This window comes from Melanotaenia boesemani, chromosome 3, assembly GCF_017639745.1.
Source record: "Melanotaenia boesemani isolate fMelBoe1 chromosome 3, fMelBoe1.pri, whole genome shotgun sequence".
NCBI lineage: Eukaryota > Metazoa > Chordata > Actinopteri > Atheriniformes > Melanotaeniidae > Melanotaenia > Melanotaenia boesemani.
Genome location: NC_055684.1, coordinates 13397450 through 13424122, shown reverse-complemented (window position 1 = coordinate 13424122; position 26673 = coordinate 13397450). Strand labels below are relative to the sequence as shown.

The window sequence follows — 26673 nt, the reverse complement described above, 5'->3', positions numbered from 1 at the left end:
ATGTCTTGCATGTGCTATCAAGTTTACACCCCTAAACATTTAGTAAATCAGGCCCTTAGTGTCTTGATTGTGTTTTTGAAAACATTCAGAGCCTATTTTCATTTTAATTTTCAATTTTTATGATTAATTTGTGTTTGTGTTTTTCTTGATGAATGAAACCCAGTTTCCAGTCCATGCTGTGTCTGTTACTGCTCTGTTCATCAAATGGGGACAAATGATGATGTGCTGACCTCTGAAGAGAAAGGTGCTGAATCTTGTATCTGTCAGTAATCCAGTACTTTCTCCAGTACTTTATAATCAATAACATATCCAAAACAAGGCACAATGTTGTACAAAACTACATTTCCAAGCTCAAACAAGCCCTATGAACTCATTAATTGTTAGTTTTGGGCACGTACATATATAATTTGTGTACTGTGAGCTAAAAGGCCATTTTTTCCCCGATGCTGTGTCCCTGTGTTTGGGAGCACATCTGATCCTTGCTACAAGCTTTCTGATGAATGCATCAACTGCTGTGAGACGCACAGTGCATGCTAACGTCTTGCGGTCTGTTCCACAATCTGTTTTATCTTGTGTCAGTGTAGTTTTTATTTCACTGTCTCGTGTATTCGTCTGCTGCCTCTCGCTTTTTCAATTTGCCTCTAACGTTAACTCTCAGCCTCTCTCTCTGCTGAATATTAATTGTTGCCCTTCTAGCAGAGAGGAGAGTGTAAAAGCTTCATGAAAATGACCTCTCCTGGCCATTACCTACTCTAGTGGCGCACACTTGCATGCAAAAACACATGTATGCACATTGGTACGCATGAACCCACACGAACACACACACACACACACACACACACACTCTTTTTCCCCAGCTCCTTTTAAAAGATTAATTGCTTTGTGTGTGTCGAGCAGGATTATAATAGCGACAAGCATCTTCAACACTCACACAAATTGCTCCCACACATTCAAAGTCAGGGCCGGATGCATTTAGCTTGGTTTCAAGAGGCATAAAAACAGAGGAGTGTGCACATAGACACACACACGACCGGCCTTTACACAGCCCCCGTCACATGAAAATGGTGTGAAGTAATGACCTGGGTAACTTTTCTGAACCTTGCACTTCTAAAACCCATTCAAAAGTCAATCTGAGCACAAACCATCAGTCTGTAAGTGAGTCTGTTTTTTATTTGCTGAGAAAGTTGACTTTCTGGATATGCAAGGTTTTCATCAGACACAAAATGGAAAGCAGAGGTGGGCGGGATTAGGGTGGCTTACAGTAGCTTAGAAAAGAAATGAATACTTCTGTTCCATAATGAAACAGCCAACATTTTAAGGCACAGCGCTCTAAAAATGACGGATGCTGCAAACTTAGAACAAATTAATCAACTGTGTAAAAGATTGCAAACACCAAGACCTGCTGACAAAAACACTTCAAAGAAAACAGCTTCCATGTTTTGCTGATATGAAACAACAGACCTCAAAAAACTGAATAGAAATTTAACTTTTGACCCTGCATGTCTGGATGTTATGGATCAGTCTGCAGTTTAAAGTTTGGCTGCTGTTTATCTGTCACTTAGCATCACTGCAGGTCGCAGCAAGTTAGCTCGGTCTGCCAAACACTTTACACCACTGTGGCAGAACCTATATGTCATCTTTTCTAGATCATTTTTGGAAATGTTTTCCGTCTGTCCATGCACATTAATCCCTCTGCACCGGATAGGTTCAAAGATGTTTTGTCGATGTGTTGTCGTTTCACCTACCTCTGTCTGAACCATGTTGACTCGCTGTGACCTCAGCTCTCGGATGCAGTTGAAAATGTCCACCACTCCTTCATTCTCTGCCATGTCTAGCATTATATCCACAGCAATGAAGCAGCCTGTCCTCCCTGCACCAGCACTGTAAAAACACAAAACAGTTTGATATTTTAGAAAATACTCCCGCCACAAACACAGACAGGAAACAAGGTGAAACAGGTCCCAGGTGTCATAAGTCGGCCATATCTTAGTGTAGAGAAAGGAAGCAAATATCCTGGGGAATGAAATGTTATTTCTTTCACTTGAGGTCAAAGTTTCTTACAAACCTGTGAAATACTTTGGGTACTCTAGAAATTAGCTCTAAATCCACCTAACAGAATTTATTATGTTTAGTAATTTAAATGCTATCCATGTATATATGTGATTATTTAATGTGTAAAGACAGAACAAAAACTCTTCTTCTACACTGTATTTCCCAGATCTAATGAAAGTCCCAGTGTCTTTTAGACATTCCCATTCACAAAATTCACCTTGATGAATATGTTTTCATAGTAAACAGCAAAGATCACAAACTTCCACCTTAACACTTCCCTTAGTGGGGCGATAAATAGTTCAGGTTACCAGGGAATGTGTGAGAGATCTATTTTTTGGTCAGACACACCAACTTTCTAAAACCTTGTCATTACCTTACAAATACTCAGGCTCCAGATTTCTGTCTACATCCACTTCCAGACTTTCAAACACCAGAGGCCAAATCAAAGTGAAACACAAAAAAAAGCCTAGCTTATCAGAGTCTGAGCCCTCAACACTGATTACATCTACAGTCTAAGTGTGTGCAATTTAATTAAAGAAGTCACCATCAGTTAGAGCTCTGACATTACGATTTGCTCAGCTGCTCCTGTTGACCTGCACTGATAAAAATGTGACTGATTATTTTTTGTATGACAACTCTCCATACAACAATCAAACATCATGTATCTACACTAAAATGAAACATACACATCACAGATTATTCGCTGGTAAACTTGCAGAGCAGGAAGGCAGGAAGTGGTTCCCAACGCAAATTTTACTTTATTTGCTTAAAATTTCCAAACATATTTGACGTGGTGGAGTCCATTTGGAATAAAAAACAGCAGTCAAAAGGAAAACTGACAGAAAATAAAAGTATTTCTTTACAAGACTTAAGGAGGTTTCAAATCTTTGACATATTAATATGTGACCAGTATTTTGCACATACACACCTGAAACAAGACAAATGCATTTGTGGGATGAGCAGCAGAATTCAGGATGTGGGTTGCAGTCAAGAAAAATCTTGCCAAATCTTCTCTCCCAATGTGGCACCATTTAACGGGAAGTAAACAGGCTTTCCAACAGCATAAGATCTATTGCCAAGAAGCATTTTCAATAAAGAAATAATTCCGCCAAAACCTAATTTTCTGACTTTTTGTGTTTGGTTGATTTAAATGTCGGTTTATTTTGCCAGGCAAAAAGCAGTGGAAATACAGCCAACCCTCTAGGATGATGATGATGACAGTGATGATGATAATGAATGATTTTTAGTTCTCTAAAGAAACAAAATACAAATATACTGAAGTTACTTCTCAGGTGAAATGACCCATAGATTACAGAGATCTGTGCATTCATGGCCATTATCAGAGGCATGCCGAAGCTGATGCAAGAGCTCACTTTTTCTGGAGGAAAAACAAGGTTGTTCCATTAGCACGCAAGCATGTAGCGGCTAATACTTCATGTGGGATGGAGAGAAGGCCAACAGATGGAAAGATGGACAGAAGGAGCAGGGGTGAGAAGGAAGCAAAGGCAGCTAACGGTGTGAAGAGGTTAGCAACTGTGAGCGATAGCAGTGGCCGTCGCAGGGGAAAGACCGAGGGAGGAAAAAAGGCATGGATGGAGGGATGGAGAGGGAACTGAGAGGATGAGGTACAGAGAGATGAGAAGGAGGGGGCAAGAAACCTCATCTTTCATTCTGTAATCCTTCTGAAAGTTTGGAGAGACAGTGAGAGAGAGAGAAACAGAAGGAGAGAAAAGAGAGCGATAAGAGAGGGAAGGAGCGATAGAAAGCAGAAGGAGAAAGAAAAGGAGGGAGCGCCTCAGCAGATTACCTGTCAACGTCTGTGATTAATGTTGAGACCAGAATACTGCTGGGCCTCTAGTGTGTGTGTGTGTGCATGTGTGTATGTGCTGTTTGAAAGCCTCACGACACGGGCCAATGGCGTCAGAGCGCCCCCAGAAATTGGAAGTGACTGTCATAACTTCCTGCCTGTCTGTCCACATACTTCCACCATGACAGTCTGTTTACGTGTTGGCTGCTGGTGGGAAACTTTTGTCATTTAATTAGTCAAGCCCATGAGCTTGATGAGGATATGAATTTTTTATCATGTAAAATTCATACTGAATTCATGTATGAGAATTTAATATTTATAGGATTTTTTACTGTATTTGAACCCATTTTCAAATTAATTTTAAGTTTATTGTATATTCAAGTTCTAGGATTATTAAATAGTAAGGTTGTGTAACTATGGAAGCAGTTGTTCTAAAACAACAAAAGTGTCGCTCTACATTGTCTACTTTTGGTAAGTGAGGCATTAACTGGGCAGTAAACATTTGAGTATGATACCCAAGAAATTATATCCAAAGATTTACAGAGTGGAACTATTTGACCATTTTTCTACAAGGCTTTTACATTTGTTGTGTATGTTTGTGTAGTTAAAATATACTGAATGATGATTTTTTATTTTTTATTTTTTTTTTTGGTTGCAAAAGGCAAATATCAAGAATCAAATTCAACAAATAGGGCAGAAAAGTAACTGCATATAGTGTTTGAGCACAGCAGTAATAGTTGCATGACAGGCAGCCAGCTTATCATGCAGCAGCAAGCATGAGGCAGAAAGCAGGACAGGAGGTTTGCTGCTTAAATAGACCATCCAGATTGGATGGTTGTGTGTATTAGTATGTGACATGGAGAATGTGAGGCAGATCACACAGGGAACAGAAGATCAGCTTAAGTTGCCTGAAGTAGTTTGCAAGCATCACTTCATTTGTAATGAAATGCTATTATTATCTTTGTTGTTATTGCAAAACATAAATCATATTTATTATCATTTTTTTCTTTAAATCTGTGCCTTATTTTTAAAAATAATCATTTTTACCCACAAATGAAGGCAAAAACTGGGCTGCAAGAAGAGATGAGTCTTTAAAATGGAAAAAAAATTACAAAATGTGAAAATGATTGGTACTGCCTTTTAATGGATCGTTTGTGAACAGGTGACTGTGTAAGGGTGTTTAGTCTCCATTAACCATTCCAGGGTTCAGACTGTTAATCCCAGTGTAACTGCCCATTCAAACCTTGTTTTTCATCGAGGCGTTCCCACCAAGCAGAATACATTAATTTTAGATGCTCAAGACAAGATGAGGCTTCCTTTTTCTTTCTCAGAGCTTGTCATCTTACTGACCTTTTAAAGCTTGTGCATCCTGACGACTCGGCCCCTGTGTTTTAAGACTTACAACCCATAAAGAACAGAACAGGCAGGTTAAATGTGCTGTCGCCATGGGGACTCTTAACACTGTCGCTGTTCCTTTTTTTTTCTTCCTCTATTCCTGGCAGTGGTGGGCTGAAAGTGGGGTGGGAGGTGAATCTGTTTTTCTGTTGCCTACTTTTTAAAGGTTAACATCATCGATCTAATTTATGGACACAAGAGAAAAGTGTGTTTGAGAGGGAGGGAGCGTACTGGTACTGATAACCTGTCTTATCTCAGAAGGAAAAAGGGCAGGGTACAGGAAAGTGCTTTTAGGTGGCATGTTTTTATTCTTTATTGTCACTTTTTGGCTCATTGACCTGAGTTATTTAAGATCGCTTGCTTAATATAGTAAAAAATATTGGTGTTTATCTGTACCTTGTGAATCTGGGGCCCATTGTCATCAGTGAGACATCTGGTATGTTCACAGATTTGTCCATTATTGTGTTAAAAACATCACTCTCAAACCACAAATTGTACAGTTTGTATGACTAATCAGGCAAAAAACATTGTAAATACCTGTGTTTTTGTTGTAAGAAAGCTTCAATAACCATGTCTTTATCTTGTATTTGTGCTAATTGCCTGATGAATTCACCATGATGTCTCACCAGATAAGTGTTCAGACCTGTCAAGTCGTTGCTGTAGTTACAGCATCCGGTGTGCAGAGCAGCTGCTATTATGTTTAAATAGTAAGTTAATAATAGCCGTAGTCCACACGGATTTATTAGCTTTCACGTTGACCCTTAAGTATTTTTTTTTATTTTGCAAAATTTTATTCAGCTGGAGTTTAATGGTAGAATTCAGCCACCAATGACATCATGATTTATGATATCATATTTTACTTAGGGGTCCACATACTGATGTGATTTCCAGTTTAATGTTAAATTTAGGTTACAGTTTGTATTGGTTAAAAATGGTCCGAGTTTCTCTGAGTGAGACATTACATTGTAACAGAAATGTAGTCTTCAGGTTAAATACTGTAAAATCTGGCTTAGATTTATGAAGACATGCTATTTCGTCTACCCAATAAATAAATAAATAAATAAATAAAAAACACTCTCTTCACTGTTATACTGGCTTTTCCAAACTACAGTTTGTGTTAATCGGGGTCAGTTAAACAGTGTCAGAAGTTTATCCCCTGAACAAAGGTCCCCATGTTCTTACCTGCAGTGAGCCACAATGGGTCCAGCATCTGGTGGGTTCAGGAACTTGACCTGTCGTATGAAGCCCAGCAGTCCGGTGGCGTAACAGGGAACACCGTGGTCGGGCCAGCTGGTGAAGTGGAACTGGCGGAGCTCGCGGATCTCATGATGGCCCTTCTGAAAAGCACAAGGACATGTTGCTCTAAGTTTCAGATTTTGCTACAGCAATTCCAGCAAACAATTATGTCTTTTGATGACAAGCACAGGCCATTATATCTCTTGATGATGACAAATGCACAAATGTCACAAGGCTTTTTATACTCTTTTGGGGAAGACTGACAAGGAGACATATCATGGTTCAGGACCCTAATTTACAGCAGGGATTTCAGAAATAAAGGGGCCTTGAGGCCTCTTTGGCTTCAGATGTAAAATAAATCAATCTTGTGGATGTCAGGATGGCGCTTTGGGCCACTTCTGGGAATGAGAGGCAGGAAGACTTATCGAGGCTCATTTGCCTAATTTACAGGGGAGATTTGAGGAAACTGAAGGCCACGCAAGCTCCATAAAAAAGATTAATTGATTTCACAAATCTCATGATGGCCCTTTTGGGAGAGGCTTACAGGAAGAAATGCCACTCTCAAGCTCAGCTGCCCAATTTAAAGCGCTTCTCTAACTCCTCCTTATGTTATGAGGTACTTAAACAGTGGAAAAAAGTATGCAAATATAACTCAAACAAAGAAGCAAGCTGGCAGGTAGAATATTGAAATGAAATAAATAAATAAATGTAGGAACACAATGATTGTTGCTGTGATTCTTTAAAAGATAATCATGGCAAGACAGTTTAGTGCAGAACAAATTCATGGACAGATTTCTAAATTTCCCTGAGGACTCTCCAAATGGATTAATAAAGTATTTCTATTCTATTCTATTCTATTCTAGATGCATTTACTTTATGTCTTCCTGGAATAGCATCCTGATGTTTTTGAGCCTGACTTCAGAGAAACACAAACTTGACAAAAACTGGTGGCATGTAGAAAAGGAATCAGGTTTCACATCCCAGTGCCTTCTTTACACACAAAAATAATGCCTGGAAATTATGCTGTGAAGCTTCTCGACTCAGCAGATAAACAAACAGGAAGATGTTCATTACACCTTTATTTTCTAAAGACAGCTGAGCTAAGGAGCAGTGTGACATTCTACCTTTTTAAATTTCCATAACTGTTTGGAAACTTGAAAGCTGAAAGAGTTTACTTCCAGTTTCCCATTTTAAGTTCAAAGTTGAACCTTTTTCTGTTTTCTAACCACAAGATTTCTCCATTGCACACACTACTGCTTTAATAATTCATAACGATTGATTTCTTTATCCTGTTCTAAACTAAAATGGGCTTAAACGGAGAGAGCTGCATCCTCCTCGGTTCAGTTTACTCTCCAAGAATAGAGTGGAGATGAAACTGTTATTTTGGCTCCCGTAAAGACAAGGTTGTAATAGATTATTTGTTTTGACAGAACACCTGATGATAACCTGGGAAGAAGGGATAACACAGACAGGAGAGCAGCAGAGGTCACGAAGAGGAGACAGAGAAAAGGCTGGATGAGAAAAACAAGGAGGATGAAAAGTTGTTGTAAGGAGGGATGAGACAGGGATATAAACACGTCTGAGGAAGGAAACAGAATAACAGGGATGGTGATAAGAGGATTGGAGGGAAAGATGAGAAATAAAACCCAGAAAACCACAAAGTGATTTGATAACTCTGCTTCTCATTGATTTGCTCTCCTGTGATGTTGAAATTACTTCTCTAAATCAATAGACAGCAGAGTCACAGTCAGGACCTTCATGATAAGGTGTTTTTTTTTTTTTTTTGTTGTTGTTGTTTTTTTAAAGGACAACATTAAAATGAAAAAATGGAGATAAGCATTTGGAAAACACTCATGTTTTCCTTTCCTTACGGGAAAAGAAAAACATAACTCCTAATCTGCTCTTTACCTGTCTTTCCATTTATATGTATTAGGCTGACTGTAATCTACAGTATCTGTCTATCTATCTATCTGTTGATCTATCCATCCATCCATTCATCCATCCATATATATATATTTTTATATATATATATATAAATTAGATATATATAAGCAGAAAGTTAAGATAACCTGTTGGTATAAACCTGTTTGGACTCAAAAAGCAGAAGTTCATCCTGACATTTAACCTTCTTACACAAGCTTTTTTGTTATTTCTTTAGGTAGTCCTTACAAAAGGTTTTCTACACTTCTTGAAGTACTTTCTAAAAGTCTGCATTTTATTCTGATCTCCATCAAATTGATCCCTCACTGTTTCAGTAATATTGGGGTGCGGGCTCTGGAAAGGATTCATCACTCCATTAGACCTGTTGCCACTGATTTTCAGTCCAGTTCTTTACGCTCATACTTAAAAACGATACTTAGCTGCAACGTCGCGTGGCATCCAGGAAAATGAAACTGTGCCATCAAACAAGTCTGAAACGCAAAGTAGCCAGAAAAGTTAAGTAATGCGGCATTATGAATGGTTTCTGACATCCACTCATCCACAGAGACCATTTCTGATGAAGCTTCACACAACAGTAGATTTATCAACTGAAAGTCCAGATGGAGCTTTAAGGTCCTGTGTAGGGTCACTACTGGATGTTTTTCTACTTAGTAACGACGTCACCTTCAGATGCTTTTTATCTGCTGAAGATCGTTCTTTAGTACTGACACTTCTTTTGTTTGCCACTCGTCTAGTCTTCTCAAATGTTTCAAGGACTCATTGCACATCATGCTAAGATATGCAACATTTTCAGCTAACAGCCCTTTAGAGTTAGATTTATTAAAAATCATCTAGTTGATGCTAACATCCTATTTTCTGTCTGTCATTTTGTCTTTCATATTTTTCATAAATGCAGTTACAATGGGAGCAGATGATGTGTCTTTGTGACAGGCTGCTGGAAACAGTTACTTGAGACCAAATTAAATATTGGTTCTTTGCTAAGTTGTTTGCATGGTAGCTGGACAGCCCAGTTGGTAGGGCTCTGGTAGGGGATGAAGCGAATATTAGCACCTTCCAATAGAGTCAAGACCCTTTACGATACTGCCTACTCTCTGATGCTTTAGAGAAAAGCATCTGCTAAGCGAATGTGATGTCAACACAACACCGATTCATCCCTTGAGTTAGGAGCCTTTGTTGGGCTTTAATGATTCATAGGTTTGTTTTAAGTCGCTTAACAGATATATTTTTGCCATAAAATGTTCAGTTACAAGAACTGGAATAAATATGAGTTAAAAAAAAAAACAACCTGAAAATAATAGCTTGAGATAACTCTGAAAGATTACAGTGAAGTCTGGCTGTTTGGAAGCAAAATAAAATGGAAAGAAAGGTGGCTGAGAAGCTTTACATGGATGGATGTATGGGTGGACTGAAAGTTTATTTTTCTTAAAAACATGGGGACAAATGTCATGGTGACACTGCAAAACAAATCTAAGCAGTACTTGCTTTGAAAAGTAAAGACTATTAGTAACAAAAACAAAACTTGTGTCTTAGTCATTCATAGAAAGCATTTATCATCTAATCACTGCAGTGAAATGAAACTGTGTTTTATTTCAACAGCTGCATATAAAGAACAACCTTCTCTTTCTTTCCACTGAAAGCACTGCGTCACAACTGGCACAAACCTTCACTAATATACCACATTTTTGTTATACAATGTTTCTTTCAACCTGAACGTCTGCTGAATGAAGAGACCTGCACAACCATTTATCTTTGAGGGTTCAACTCAGTCATCTAGGTTCACCGTCTGGAGAGAAATCCACATTATTATTTCTGCATCAGTTAAATTCAGCAGTACTGGTATTATGTGGATAATGTGATCCCATGCTAAAGTAGAGCTGGTGCACACATAACTGAGGATGAGGAGTGTCTTTTGTTGTTGCTGTAAACACTCTGGGATTCAGGGATAGGTTCTATAATGTTACAAGCAGCAATGAGCCTCCTTTCTGTCTTATGCTGGAATTTCTCCAGATTGCAGTGCTGTTGACCAGATTACTCCAGTTGTTTGGATGTTGGTTTGTTAGTTGACAGGCCAGGTCGCATTTTAAAGTTGATTCAAGAAAATACTACAAAACAGCTGAATAAAGTTAAATTAAAATGATCTTTCTATCCAGCTACACATGTGACTAAGAGGAAAATTCTGTCCACCCCAATGCAGAGCTCAAATTTATACAGTCAAAAAAAAAAAAAAAAAAGACTCAGTAGAACTTGTGTTGGAATCGTTTTCATTTATCCTGCATGTTTAGTGAAATTTCCATCTTCAAAGATAAAACGAACACTTTGAAATGAATATTTTGGATGCAGTGGAACAGAAATGCATTTCTCTCACCCACGGCTTCTGACACATAAACACCTTTTGTGATCTTCCAGTTTTTCCCTCCTGCACTCTCTCGAAGACTCATTAGCATAATTTTTTTCTTTCTTTGAATCTCTGTCAGCCTCTCTTACTTAGTGCTCAGTTAATCTCCTTGGATGTGCCACTAATAAATGCTTTCATTAAGATCCCATACATTCTACCTCCCAACCCCTCAGTCATGCTTTTTGTTAAAACACACACACACACATCACAGAAACTCCTGTACACACTCGTCATTTCAAAGAATTCTGGATCTTTAGTGAAAGTCTGTGTTTGTGTGTATTAATGTATGCTAGAATATGACAGGCACTTTGAAATCAGCTTTCCTTTGAATTCTAGTTTGAGTGCTTGTGCACACACACACACACAGAGGTGCTGTGGATTAATGGGCTGCTAAACGCGCTGACAGCGAGGACTCGAGGACTTGTCTTCATAAGCTGCTTTCACACGAGTGAAGGGGGAGGGAAGTATAGTATGGAGGGAAGAAGAGGTAAAGAAAGAGCAAGGAGAATACATGAGCAACCTAAAATGTTTTAAATGTTTCGTATTTTGTAAGATAAAATAGAACTATTAATATAAAACTAATCATCAGACAGAATCTTCTCACTGTTTCCCACATTTTCACAACTCCAGCTGGATTTCCTCGTTCACTTGCTTCCTCTCTGGAGCAAAATCTCCCTATTTGACTCCTAAGTAAAATATATACATGAAAGGAAGACCTATTTCACTGTTGTTACTGAATATACTAATCTACCAACACACTGACAAAGGAGAAAGTTAAAGAATAGGGGAGAAAAAGATTAAATAAAAGTGAATAAATGTGGTGGAAAATGAAACAAGACTCAAAGAAAGTAGTTTTGGAAACTAAGGATTGGGACCAGAGCCGTTTTGTTTTGCTGTGATGTGTCTTTCTGCTGTTCTTTCATTCACTGTGGAAAGCCTTTGAGAAATGTATCACAACAATGACAGCAGATCCTTCCACTTCCACTCATCTTCTCCCCTCTCAAATCCCTCCTGCCTGATTACAAGAGCCAAGATTACGCTTTAAAGTGTTGTGTTAAGCAGAAAGAAAGAAACAAGTAACACTGCTCACTCTCTGGCTCAGTCCAAATCCCATCTGAAAGCTTGTGGAGAATAATCTGTCCACTAGAGTCACAACATGAAATCATGATATCATGCTAAAATCCTGGAGAAATGCTACAGCTGAGACATCATTCTGTAATACAAAGAAAGGACAATCCTTGTAATCCTAATTCAAACTGGGGTTTTTTCTGAGACTCAAAAGGGTCCTGATTATTATTAATAAAGACATTTTGGATGCTTTATTAGATCCCAGGATTAAAATAACATCTTGGATTTTCATGTGGTTAATCTTGTTTACCTTTTGGACAGTGAATGTCCGGATGACATACTCTGCCAGTGGTTCGGTCTCTATCAGGGTCACCTTGATGTCTCCGTACACCTCCGTCTCATCGGGCCAGTAACGAACACACTTCACCTGAAACAGATGATACATAATGACACTGGTGATTTAAATATGTATCACATGCTGGCCATTGTCATCTGAAGAGAATAAATGAAGCAGAGGTCAAAGTGATAACAATGAATAATATTGCAAATGACTTATATGAAGGTTTGCATGGCTTCTCTTGCATTATGAAGGGCTACTTGATACTCACTCTCCATTCATGGCCTGATTTAAGTTAAAGAGAACTATCTTAGTTAGATAACTATCTTATGTATATTAGTTTTCAGAAAAGACACATTACTATTCTTCAACACTGCTGTTGGATTCATACTTCCGGTTTCACTTCACATCAGCCAGTTCTGCTGTTACACACGCCACAGTTCATTCTTAACAGTTTTAACTGGATTATGAAATTACAAAGAAGACTAATAATAACATAGGAGATGCAGCAGAAGTATGTTCTTTCTGGTGAGCATCCATCCATCCATCCATCCATCCATCCATCCACCCATCCATCCGTCAGGATATTGTGATTGCTTGGTTGTCAAGCCCGTAGGCCGTTAGCCTGTTTGCCTTTTATTCATCCCAAAAAATATGAGAAGTGATACAAACTTCTCACTTCCATGACCTTTCAGAGGTGTGTAAATGTGGAAAAACTAGGAAACAAAACACACACTATACAGTACACACACTTTGATTTTTAAGCCAGATGATGAACTCACCCTTCCGACTTCTACCAGATTTGTAACCATGACGATAGAGCCTGAGTTCTCCTGCCAAACCATTCTCCAGAAATCCCTAACTGTCTCTTGCATGGGCCCTGAAACACACACACACACACACACACATAGAAATAAATCAGTGATATAAACATTTTGTTACACACACATAGAGCACATGGACACGAGTGTGTATTTAAGCACCAGCCTCTTCCAGTGTCACCTAAAAATGTCAGCACTGATAACATGGACAGTTGCAAACACATGTAAGTAAGTAACACACACATGCAACATGCAACAACCCCCCCGCCTTACACACACACATGTATTTACACACCATCAATCCCTGATAGTAGTTTGGGGGTTTGAGGGTTTGAGGTAATGGGGTCTTAAATTTTGTCAGAGGGATTTTATACAGCAGTTTAAATTTAGGAGGCTGTGGTAATAGCCTTTCAGTCGGAAAGGACACAATTTACCAGGTGGCTACTACCACACACACACACACACACACAGATGCACATAAATACATTTCTATCTGCACAAATGTGGTACCACACAGGAGCTTGTCTCACACACCTATTACGTCAGTTTAATTACCTTGTGTGGCGATGTAATGTCTGGGTCTGTGGTACCCCTGAGAGTCAGGAAAGAAAGAAAGAAAAACAAGCATTAAAAAATAACTTCACACTGTTCCTTAGTTCTCCTTTCCAAGTCCAGCTTACTTCCTCATTTCCTGTCTTTTTTATTGTTCATTTTACACGCCTCTGTCTGTTCTCTACAAATCTTAAATAATGACTTCTTCCAGCCAAAGTAACATCTTTCACTCTTTTAACTCCTTCGTTCAAAATTATGATGTGAATTTATCAATAAATTCCCCATCACAGTTTTCACTTTGTATCATTCCCATCTTGTTTCCCATCTGTCTGGTTTTTATATCTGCAGCTCTGCTCACTTCCTCCATCTTAATCAATCATCATTGCTTCTCTGACTCTTTCTTTCTATCAGATATTGCTCCTCTTTCTCCCATGGTGATTTCTCTACCTTTATATTTAGGGGAAAAAACAAAACAAAAAAAAAACAGGATTTTTATTTTCCCTGTTTGGGACTGATGAAGAGCAACGAGTCTCCAAACAACAATTATACCCCTCTTGTCACCCCACAATCCCTTGTTAGACAGATAACCTTGCAGACATGAATACATTAATCAATTTCATACTACGATTAGTATCCCTCTGTGAGGACGGTGTTATCAACACGGAGGGTGTGTGTTGTAACAATTTTAATTTCCCAGTTTCCCCTCTTTCTTTACTCTTAATGAAAAAAATCTTGTCAGTGGATACTGAAAGGAAGCATTTTATTCCAAATTCATTAGGCTGTCATTACAACTTTAAGCTGTTAGTAAGAGATTACATGAATAAGTAAAGCACAAAGCCTGCAGGGTGGAGAGGGAGGGAGGAGAAGATCAATGGAAAGATCTGATGAGCAGAGGGGAATAATAGGTGGAAATGGTGACAGAATCAATCTGAAGAGGGAATTGGTAGGCAATAAAAAGTGTAGGATTTATATAAGGGCTTGTTTTGTTTTTTTTGGGGGGGGGGGTTTCTGAAAGGAAATTAAACTCAGGTGAATTCATTTGTTGAGGCTACTTTGCTGAAGAGTTTATGAAGAGTAGGTTGATGTACTTGAGCATCTGTTTGGCACAATGTGTGCAGGTTAACAACTCTCAGTTTTGAGATTTTAAAGAATAAAAAGTGTGTGTTTACAGACTGAAGTTTGGGACCTCCACTGTTGGAGTGGAATCAGTGGGCTTGGACGATAACCTCAGACTTGACTCACAAACCAGCTCAGAGGTCAAGACTAGTTTCTTTCAGCTAAGACAACAGTCTAAGATTTTAATCCATGCTTGTATTTCTAATAGCTTAGACTATTGCAACACACTTTACGTTGGGCTCAGTCAGACCTTCCTCAATCAGCTGAAGTTGGTCTAAAATGCTGCTGCTCAACTTTTAACTGGCTCTAAAAAACAAGAGCAGATTTCTCCGGTCTTGGCCTCCTCTGATTGGCTACCAGTTCGTTTTAGAGTAGGTTTTATTGGCTGATCACATGTTTTTATACTTTTTACTGTTTTTATTGCTTTATTTTGGTGTAAAGCACTTTGGTCAACTATATTGTTTTTAAAGTGCTATATAAATAATGAGGAGATGAAGATGAATCAGGCGGGTTAAGACAATAACTGCCTGGGAAACAGAGACCCTTCCTCAACATGTCTAAACTTATAGGTCCCATATTATGCAAAATTGATTTTCTAAACGTTTTCTAACAGTCACGTGTGTCTTCATAGCCTGTGTATGAGGCCCAAAAGTGAGAAGAGTTTGTCTCCTCTCACTTGCTTGCTCCACTTTTTAGCGAATGTGTTCTCAAATGGGTGAGTCTGCGATCTTTCCCTTTGTGACCTCACAACGGGAAATAAACACTGCCCCCGGTAATGGACACTGTCATTGATCCACCCCCGGCTAGCTGAGTCTGCCCTCTACAATCATCCAAACATGTGCCAGCGAAAGCCAGATCCTCTTCCAGAGGATGGACAGGGACCCCTCATGAACATTCAAAGGTTCAGACACCAGCCTGTTCTCCGTAGAGCTCACTAGAGCCACATTTGGAATGGCTAAATTGAAGGACCAAGGCTGAATTTGGGGTAACACACTTTGAAAAACAATGTTGTTGGACCTCTGATACCCATTTGAAATTGTTGAAAAAATTTATAACCCTGGAAACTCAGTAATTCAATGTTTGGTGGATTATTATTTGCTTGCCGGAGAACCTTTTTTTTTTCTCTTGAAATGGTGACACAGTTTTAGGTAAAAAAAAAAAAAAAAATACATTAGTGGGATGAGCAGCCGAGTTGAGTATGTGGGTTATCTTGCTGAATTTCTCTGCCGATACCAAACAGCTATTTCTGCTATTGACTCTTTGTGCAGTTTAATACACTGGATGATTAATTTCTGAAGAAACAAGATATATTTTTGATTTAACAATTTCCTCATTTAACAAAAGGAGCCCCAGTAGCATGAAGAACCATAAACACCTCCTCAAATTCCCATACTTTTTGTGATAGGTTGTATAATCAAAAATAATACAAAAAGGGTCAATTCTAATAAGTAAACAAACATTTTTCAAGTAAAAAAACAAAGATAAAAGAAAAATAGACAAACAAAACACAACAAAAAAAAAACCAGAGACCACAAAGGACTAAGTAACTAATATTAAAAGATTAGCAAAAAACAGCAAATATCAAATATAATTAATTTCTCCTATTCAGTTAACAAAAACTGGCTTGCACAGACAAAGCAGATACATCTTCCTTTCATGTATGGCTTATGTTGGGGAGATAATTTGCATAATTGTTTTTAATTGCAACAATTCCACACATGTTTAACATAGGAGATACATTAATAAAGATCCTTAAAAAGGTGTGCATAATTTCTTAACAATTTCTTGCTGTTTACAATATAAAGCAACTAAGTTCTAATAAACATACAAACAGACAACACAAGAATGAAAAATGATCACAGGTTTGATGTTCTTTTAGCTATTTTCTTAGACGAACCTTAAAGATGGAATATGTGGAAGACTTTCTTATAACAGGAGGTAGGAGATTTACCTCTTATCTACTTACTGGTCCTAAAGCAGTATGTCTAAATGGTACCACAAGGTCCCTTCATGGGAGCTCTTGTACCACTGTCAGGCCTCTCTGATTAAAAAAAATCCTTTAAAGAAAGAGGAGCCCATGGAGAACCTTGTATATGAATTAAGCTAATTTCAGATTTATAAAGTTATAAAAACTAAGAATGTTATATTTTTTCTAGGATGTTACAATGATGAAACGGTAGAGGTTTGTAGCTGTTTTTTAATCATTTTCCTCCCTGCTTGTGTGTGTGTGTGTGTGTGTGTGTGTAATCACTCACGTCAATATAATTAGCATTGATGTAGTCAGAGTGGGGGTCTCCATCCAGCAGCTGCAGTCGGACTCTGGTGTGATCGTCTGTGGGATCAGATAGCACAAAAATACAACAGGCCTAAAGTTACATTTACCCACAGATCGGAGAAGCTAACTGATTGAAGGGGACTAACTAACAGGGGAAAATATATAAAACAAATAATATAACAGCATTATTAAATAACTAAAAAAAAGGCTAATATAGCTGATCTTCAAAACCTGTTTAACATATGTTCAGATTCATTCATAATTTTAGTTCCTTGAAGTCTGAGGTAGGTAGAAAAACCACAATGAGGCCGCAGTCATAGAGAAAGACTGACATGGTACAGGAACACTGAGAGAACGTGCACCTACACGCTCTTGAAAATTACAAATAATAATACAAAATCCAAGACTTCTGCTCTGACTTTGAATGTCAGATGGTATTTGTGGCCTTCGCTTTCCGCCCAACCTCACAAACACTCAACCATCATCATCAAAGTACATGTCACAAATATAAAGTTCGATTTTTTTTCTCTATTTTTAATATCAATTATTCTTTTCTGGGCTCTCTAATAGCCGTCCATAAAGTTGGGATGCACATGAGGGTTATTACATCTAATGGCAGCAATGATTTCTGTTAGTCGCGTCATGGCAACAGCAGGTAATTGCAGATGACGTGATTTACTCTGATTATCCCTGGTTTGTTCCCTCTCATCTAGTTTTGTGCTTAATGCTCTTATTGTTAACCCCCCTAATGGTGAGGTATATTATATGATAATGTGGAAAAAAAGCAAGAATGAGAGCACAGAGACAATACTACAAAATACATCAGCTTTTAGAGTGTATTTTCTTATTTTTATTCACTATTCTATAATAATTACATTTGTTTAGAATAAGAAAATTATTAATGGAGATCTTTTCAGCACTGCATATTATCTATATGCTGCATCAAATTTTCAGATTTTCATGGCCAGCGGTTTTATTTACAGCAGAGTCCTCTATGGAGGGGCTGTTGGTCTGATCATTTGGTCTACTTGTTTTTAATAAACCGATCCATTTTTACACTAGCTAACTACACGCTAGCTTGAGACCTAGAGCGGCCTGATAACCACCAGGTCTACACACATTATGACATAGTCATACCAAACTTGTTGCTGAACTTTTTTATTTTTTTCTTAGCTTCCCTTTAATTTTCTGGAGGCTGTTCAAAAAGCTGATTTTATATACAGAATTCCCACTGCCTCAGAAGAAGACTTACAGAGTCATAAGACAATATAAAAAACGTTTGCATGAATTGCTTTATTATGAATTTGGTTTTAAACAAAAAATGTTTCTGAATTAATTTATGTTTGAACTTATGAAACTCATGAAACAAACTTGAAAGATGTTTTGAGGAAGATAAACGTGACCACGACAATAAGACTGTCTTGACTGTAAAGTAGTTCAGAGTAAGCATTCTCACTAGTCTGAGCCATCACCGGACAAGGACAATGATTAAGACCAAGAGAAGGAATTAAAAGTTCCTGAGAGAAATAGTCTCATGAGCAGAGAAAATGAAACTGAAACACAAACAATGAAATCATATTAAAAAAAAAAAAAAAAAAAAAAAAAAACTGGTACATTGAGAAAACAAACAGAATCATTTTAAGCATGAACATTTTTAAGGCATCTCATAGTTAAATGTTCTTGACTAAATCACTGACTTCTGTTCTTCTGGTCTTTCAGGCCTTTTGGTGTTAGGTATCTCACCAGCAACCTGCTCCTTGTAAACTTTTGTCTACTTGGAAAATTTCTAATAATCCTCTGATATTTTTTCCAGCATACAGCAACTTATCAGCTTCTTCGGCTGTGTTTTGGAGTTTACATCTAAAACAAGCAATTTAAAGAGGTCATACTAATTTTTGGGGGTTTCTTGTTGATAAAATCTACTGTTGCAAGCTAGTTTCCAACAAACACACTGCTCTCAGACTGTATAAAATGCACAAATTCTCTTAAAAAAAAAAGAAAAATACAATATTTTTTTAATAAAATGGTAATAATAGCAACAGCAAAAACAATCCAGATGGTAATGTAATAGTGAGATTGAATGAATGAATGAATGAATGAATGAAATTGCTGCGTGCCAGATGTGCTTTCCTTTTTTACTCAGTCTTTTGTATGAAGTGGTGTAAAATGTTGAAACACTCATCGACCTGTCTGGCATCGTTTGGCCCCCTTAGTTATTGTCTCCAGGATCACCTTGAGATTTATTTGTTCAGCTTCTATCAGAGAGATGTTATTGGTCTGGCTGAATGGCCACAGTGATGTCAGCATGACTCCACTCTGCTGGTACAAGATCCTGTCATCAGCTATCAGTTCACTCACACTCACACTCTCACTCTCTCACACACACACTGCATGTAAAAACAAACAATAGGGGATCGTCTGCCAGCCGTCTGCTCATTTCCTCTCTGTCTTTCTTCTTCACATATTCTTCAGTTCTTTAACTCCACTGTTTTCCTTCCTTCTCTCCCCTTTCTCTTACCCCATACTGTCTTGCTGCCTCAGACAGTAGTAATTACACAGGGCTAGTGTCAGAGTCATAACACTGTAGACACCAATATGAGTTTGGAAGGAGGGAGGGGCCCTTTCCACTGGTCTCTGCCCAAAGAGGGGAGCTTCTAATTGGGCTGAAATGGCAGGGGGTACTGGCTTGCAAACACTGCAGATCTGGACACAGGCCACAGGTTTGAAGAGGCTGACAGCATGTGTGTGTACATGGGTAAGAGAGTAGGACAAAGTGAGTAGAAAATTTATTTTTAATTAGGGTGATATATGTGTGCATATGTGCATGAAGAAAGAAAACAGGAGCTTTAAAGGTATTGGTGTCAAACCAGCCACATCACATTAACACTGAGGTGATTACAGTCTCAATCTCAAGATCCTCCCCACAGATCCAACCTATAAACTTATAATTATATCCTATAATCTGACTAAAAAATTAACAATTGTGGTCATTAGATCAAAATACAGATTGGCATTATTACAAGTTTAATGTGTTCAGCTGCGTCACCCAGATCTGGATACAAATATAGACATACAGTGTGCGCACAGACTCGAGCTGGCATCAGTGGCACGGTACTGGAGTAACAACAAAGTCATCAGAATCTGTGGTGTCCAAGGGCAAAGAGTCACAAACCCATTACTCATTAATGAGCTCCACTCCTTGGCTGAGACTTCCTCTCTTCATAACCTTGCAACTCCTCCCTTTCTTTTTTCTGTTCTCTCTCTGCTTTTACTTTTGCTCTGGTTTCTTTTCCTTTCTGCCTTTTTTCATTTTTTCTCCCCCAACGTCTTATTTGAAAATCTTGTCATTACTCCGCCAGCCACTGAAAAGTTTTGTTGGTAAGAACTTGTTAACTTTAGGGGTCCAGAAAAGGCCAAACAAAACAGTTTTTATCTTGCGCAGATGCACGGGGGCAGCTGAATGCAGCAGAAAGCTACAATTTAGAGACATCAGATCAGATTGTATGAACGGAGAGACTGCACACAGCAGCTGCACACTAATGAAATGTGCAGGAGCCACCACTTAATGACTGTTGGTGTCCGAAATAGAAAGGAGAGGCTGTTTTTTGGTCTTTCTTCAAGATCAAAGGTCATGATGTGGTTCTTTGTTACCCATCACTAAAAGTAAAACCCACATAAGCAGCCCCTTTCACATATGAAATTTGTAACATGAAAGGCTTGATTAGTTTTGTGAAGCAACCACATTTATTAATTGAAAAAGCAATGGTGCATGTGCTATTTGCCATTTGTACGACTGGATGGTACACCAGGTGAGATCTATAGATCCTAGAAGGTCACAATTTCCCACAACATGTCATATGGTCATGCAAATTTATAAAGGGTGTTTTTGTGGGAGAAGAAACTGCCATCATGACTGCTGCGGAAGTACTTTTAAATGTAAGATTGTCTATGTAGTAAGTCTAGAACCACCTACTAAACTGAAACAAAAAGGTAAAGTTCACCCAGCTGATTAAAATCTAAGCTGTTTCCAAAGACAGAAACATTTTTCAGAGGTTTCTGAATTGTGACCGTGGACAATTGTAGCAAAAGTTGTCGATGAAGGTCATCAGGAGTAGGTTCATTACTATCTCGTGTTTGCATTAATCTGTCCAACATGTGTTTTGAAGATTTATTAGGCAACATGATCAAACAAAATCAACAGTAAGGATGATGGTGAACAGAAAATATTCTACCACTCCCCCTCTGTAGCTCCTGCCACAACAAACACCCAGAAACAGTAACATGAGACCACTCCCCCGGTGCAAATTACCAGATGTGAAATGAAAAATAATTTATTAATAATAAGGCTGGGGCAGGAAAAGATGTGACAGTCTGTGCTGTTCCAGCAAATTATCACCACAAAGAACAACAAAAGGCTCTGAAAACCTCTTTCTGATGGAGAAAGGACACATGATCATAAACACATATGAACATAGTGCATATTTACAATCCCAGCAGCAAGGACCACAGCCATGTGTGCTGATGCTGCAAAACTAAAATTATAGTTTAGAAATGGAGAACAGTTTGTCACACAGCTCAGTTTTCTTTAACAAAGGTGGAACTAAGTCGACCTTTAATCAAAACAAAATGACTTTTTGCCTCAATTACTATTTCTTTTTTATATAAAACTAACGAGCATGCTGCATTGTGTTCAACAAGATGAAAGTAAATGGGAGTAGTTGAAAATGGCTGATAATTAGATGGAGCGGATGCTTAGAAATAAAACAACTCCATGCTGCACATAATTATTGTTGAGAATAGCAAGGAACGCTTCTGATAGTGCTGGCAATTATCCAATAATATGATTTGTTGGATTTCTGTGAATAACTAATCAGAAGTGAAATGAAACCACTACTGCTGTCGTTAATGTGACTGCTGGGATCCACACTTGTGCCTTGTTAAAAGTTTGATGCAATCTGGATCAGCGAAGTCCTTCAGACTACACATCAGATTAAACTGCAAATAGCAGCAGGAGATCAACTACAGACTTAATAAGCTCCAGTTTCATGAACATGCTGTCCTTTCATTACTTTATACCGCTAGTTCCCCGCATATATGTTTGATCTGAGGCTGCAAAAAGATGTTTAGGAATTACTTGGGTTGTAAAATACCTAAATTTACCACTGTAAAGAGAATATGAAAAATAATCCATTCCAGCAGCTGAAATCTGGTTTGTAGTGGATGTAGATAATTTATTAAATCTACCAAACAATGCGTTAAAAGTACAAGGCTTTCTTTTTACATGATCTTCATCAACTTTTGAGTCCTGGGACTCTGGCATTTCAAACTTAACATTTTCTTGTGGCGTTCATAATGACTTATTTTAAGAATTTGAGAAAAGTAAGATCAAATGTCCAGAGAAAAACCAAGGAAATCGTTGCACTACACACCAACATGACAAGGACTATTGTGCCATTTGGGAAGAGGACTTGGCAGCTAAAACGTGATGTGACTACAACTCTGACTCTTGCTTTTGTTTTCAAGACTTCTGGGACAAATGCATGGGTGTGTTACTGATACTGAACAAAATCCTTATCAAACTCCAGCAGATGTTATGTTCATTAGAGCCAAGCAGCAGTTAAGACCCCTACTTACTGGTTCTTTTGTAATACATTGTCTTCCCAGCTGCCTGAGAAGGGCAGGAAAGTATAATAAAGCTTTCTGTTGGGACGAGGATGATGTGCTTCATTTTGCCTTTGGGTTAACAACATTGAGGGAGAAATTAGCTGACACTTATACACATCAACTACTACGTGGGAAATTTCAACAACAGCTAATTTTATTATAAAACCCCACTTAAATTAGATATCCTCTCTCTGATTTCTCCAATGTCTGTGAGGAAGATGAAGATGAAGACTAAATAACTCTGAGTATACAGTTGTCAAGCACACCAGGATGAATTTTATGTGAAGTCACTACTTACTCATTCCATGCTTTGAAGTTAGATGCAATAAAAACAGCTTTAACTTAATGCTTTAAAAGGAAGGTGTTGTGTATGTTAATAATATCACAATGTTGGAATACTGCACTATCCTTTTGTCTGACCAAAACATGTGAAACGTTTCATTAAAGTCTTCAGGAAATTGTGTCAGGTGGTGAAAAAAGGGCAGATTTGGTTTAAAGAATAAACCGTTGTTCCAGCTGATATAGTCAGCAGTAAATACTGGAAGATCATACAAATTCAATTAATATTCTTCAAAATTCTTGCTGGATAACAACGAAGAGTACAGGCACTAATTTCACATTTTAAATTTTCACACTTTTTTAAAATATTTCTTTTTTACTGCACGATCAAACCATGATGTGAAAGGTACCCTTATAAGATATATCAGATCTGTATTCACTGTAAAATCTAACCAGTTGGCTTTACTGAAAAAAAGAATGTTATGTCTGTAACATTTTGGCATTTAAATTATTGTGAAAGGCTGATTGTTGCTAATATGAGATCAATATAGTGACCAAACAATGACTGCTTTCCTCACACGGAGCTTTGGAGGTTGAGATTATCAACGGTGGCGTGAGATTAATTCTTTGCATTTTATTCATTTTAGTGTTTTTATTATAACAATGAGAAACAATAAAAAAATAAAACTAAACTAGATACTGTGAGACACTTCTATTTGTTTTATTGGATAATGGATGCAACATTATGATCTCTTTTCTCCTTTTAGTTTTTTACTGCTTACTGATATCCTTACAAACCTTTTGTGTCATATGAATTACTGACCAAACAAAGTTTAACAAAGTACTTTTAAAACATTTAAAAATGAAAACTTTTATTAAGCTTCCAAGCAAAACGTGCAGAGTTGCATACATAACTTACCTCTAATTTGCTGTCTTTAAATAAAAGTCTTTAGCAATGTGCACCAACCCCTCCACCCCCCTTCCCACCACCATCATTACCATCTTCGCATACTTATCAAATTTACATTGATTTTACTTAAGCACATTATTTCATTCAGCCTTTTGTACTCTAAAGCAAACATGACTTATTTTAGACAAGTATGAATAACAACTACATCAAATTTGAGTTACACCCTCTAAATATATTTAAGTTGATGTTACGTTTTACAGTGTTGTTCTGTGGATGAAAATAAAACTGCTCATTGTAATTTTCACTGATTTGGACATTGAATCCTTTTTCAGACATGATCTCTTTTTTTTTTAGTTTTCAATATCTGCTTTAATCAGTTTCTTAGTTCCTTTTCACTGCATCCCAATTATGTCCTCATGTGTTGTTTAATAATAAATAAAATGTTGATTTTTTTTTTTTTTGTCAGTCTAGGTATGATAACAGTTTCTCCCAAGTATTTGCTCAATTGTGCACATATTTCAAGTCTTTGTCTTCAACACTATACACCATTTTAAGCTGAGCATTTAATTAAATAGCATATTTTTAAATAATTCTAATTCACCTGAATGATTAATTTGTTTTCTTTTCTCCCGTGAACACATTTTTCCTGCTGCTTTGCACTGATTTTAAATGTCTCCACAGTATTTAACAGAGAAGAATTTAGGATGCTCACAGTTGAGAGATGAAACTGCTGAACAAGATCTTTTACTCTTCCATCCTCTCCTTCCCTCTCATCTCTTCTCCTCCTCCTTCTCATCTCGCCTCCCTTTCAGATGCTACTGAGTAGGGATTGTGTCTGTCACAGATATACTTAATCAGTTAACTCCCCATGGAGCTCAGCTCACTCATGGCACACACTCTGCTGTCAGCTCAGCTCAAGGCATTAGAAAATTTAATTGCAAGTGTGATTGAGTGTAAGCGTGCTTGTGAGAATAAGCACCTTGTAAATGCGTAAGAAATCTTTTTTTTTTTTTTTTTTTAATATTTTAAATACCTTACAAACATCTTTAGGGTGTGTTTACAGATTTGAGTATAAAGTATTTGGTTTTTTTTTTTTTTTTTTTTTTGGATCTAATAAAGTTTTGCAGTGTTGGAAACACTGATGTGTTGGAGGGTATTATGGTGTGTAATAGCCTATTAAGACCGGAGCTCCCTGCAGCTCATGTGTCAAGCAACACAGAATCCTGTTGACTTACACACACACAAACACACACCTAGAGAAGCCGTTCCAGCTGTTTGAAGGCTGTCAAAAAAAAAAAAAAGAAGGATGAGACGAAGATTAAAGAGAGCAAGAAGAGAAAGATGATGAGGGGGAAAGAAGAGCAATTTTAGAGTTTATAGAAGCCCTGCAGAGCTGTTGGTTCAGACATGGTGACACTGAACTGGAGTTTAGAAAATGAGGAAAATTAAAAAAAGTGCCCAGCACACAGTCCAAGGAAGACATCAAGACCAGAGAGTAAGTTGACCACAATGTTAATGTTTAGCTTTTCAAATCTGACAATTTCAACAATATCAGTTCTTAAAAATAAATAAAGTTTATGATTAATATTGCTTCATATATGTGTTATATTTATTCTAGCTCCAGTGCAGCATGAGAGAAACTTTGTGCCTTTTCCTTATATGTTTTATCTTCTGTTTGGCCACAGGTTGGTACCACTATCAGAAACCGTGTCAAACTGAACCAATGCGGCAACATAATTTAAGTAAAATATATTTCTTTCATATTCAAAATAGTTGAATTAAAAAAACAAACAAATAACTAATTTGATCAAATCCCGTTTGATTATTGTAACATTACAAATCTCAAACAGTGTTTATGAATAAATTGTGGTGATATTTCAGACTTAATAAACTAAATGCATTTTGATAGCAGGTGCACATGAATGAAAAAGAGGGGAAATTAAGAAAGAAAAATTAAAAATAGAGGTAAATAAATTACTAGAGTGAAACAACCCAGGTGTTATGTGGATCCACATATAAGTGTAAACTAATGTGGTAGAAGCTCTTTATGGTAAACATTTTAATTGATGTCGTAAAATTATTTTAGGAAATTTTAAGTATTTATGTGTTTTATACTGGAAGTTTATGCTAAATCCCATTAAATCGTGCATCTGTGTCAGAAAACAAACATCTGTAAGCTTACCAGTTGTTTTGGTTGTTCTGCTGTTTCTAAGACAAAAATAGTAATGATATATAAAATAATAAATATATATATATATTTATTTTTTTAACAAGATCTGTGACTAACCACAGGATCTGTGGTCAGATACAGGCTTCATCACAATGGTTCAGACTGGTGGTGTTGGCAGGGCTTGATATAAGTTACACAACACACTGCAGCAGTACACCGCTGGTTTCTTCTGGCCTTTAGGCATGTGTTTTGCAACTTAAAAAAAGGAAAGGAACAAAACCAGAAGCCTTGTTCATCCACACAGAAAAAAAAGAAACAAAGCCTTCCATTTTGTGTCTACTTTTCCATGTAAGCTCCTGTTGGCTGTCTCAAATTTCATGTGGTCACTCAGGTAAACTAAACTGAACTTCACAGGGAATCAAACAAACTATTCACACAGAATTGCAGTCATGAGATTAATTTGTCGTTTTACAGCAAATCACTTTCTTCCCACTTATGAATTTACTCCCGTTTCTGCTAATCCGACATTATAATCTCTTCCTTTTAGTTTGATGAAAAAATGGTTCATGCGTAGGCAACATCAGATTGAGGGGGAACTTATTCACATCAGTGGAAGCATAATAACAGAGTCATCAAGCAAATAAGAAGGGGAATT

General features: G+C 37.5%; 1 protein-coding gene across 12 annotated transcripts in view; it reads right to left on the bottom strand.

The window, feature by feature from the left end:
- Positions 1 to 26673, bottom strand: part of ptprt (protein tyrosine phosphatase receptor type T) — a 360770-nt gene that overhangs the window by 10633 nt on the left and 323464 nt on the right. For 9 of the 12 annotated variants that reach the window (XM_041980879.1, XM_041980880.1, XM_041980881.1 and 6 more), the window contains 6 exons: positions 16976 to 17061; positions 13608 to 13644; positions 13014 to 13111; positions 12205 to 12321; positions 6437 to 6591; positions 1746 to 1881 (listed from right to left, as the gene is read on the bottom strand). In XM_041980879.1, coding sequence (XP_041836813.1) covers positions 1746 to 1881; positions 6437 to 6591; positions 12205 to 12321; positions 13014 to 13111; positions 13608 to 13644; positions 16976 to 17061 — 629 coding nt within the window. The remainder of the gene's footprint in view (positions 1 to 1745; positions 1882 to 6436; positions 6592 to 12204; positions 12322 to 13013; positions 13112 to 13607; positions 13645 to 16975; positions 17062 to 26673) is intronic. The other 3 variants (XM_041980882.1, XM_041980890.1, XM_041980891.1) reach the window with 1 other exon arrangement.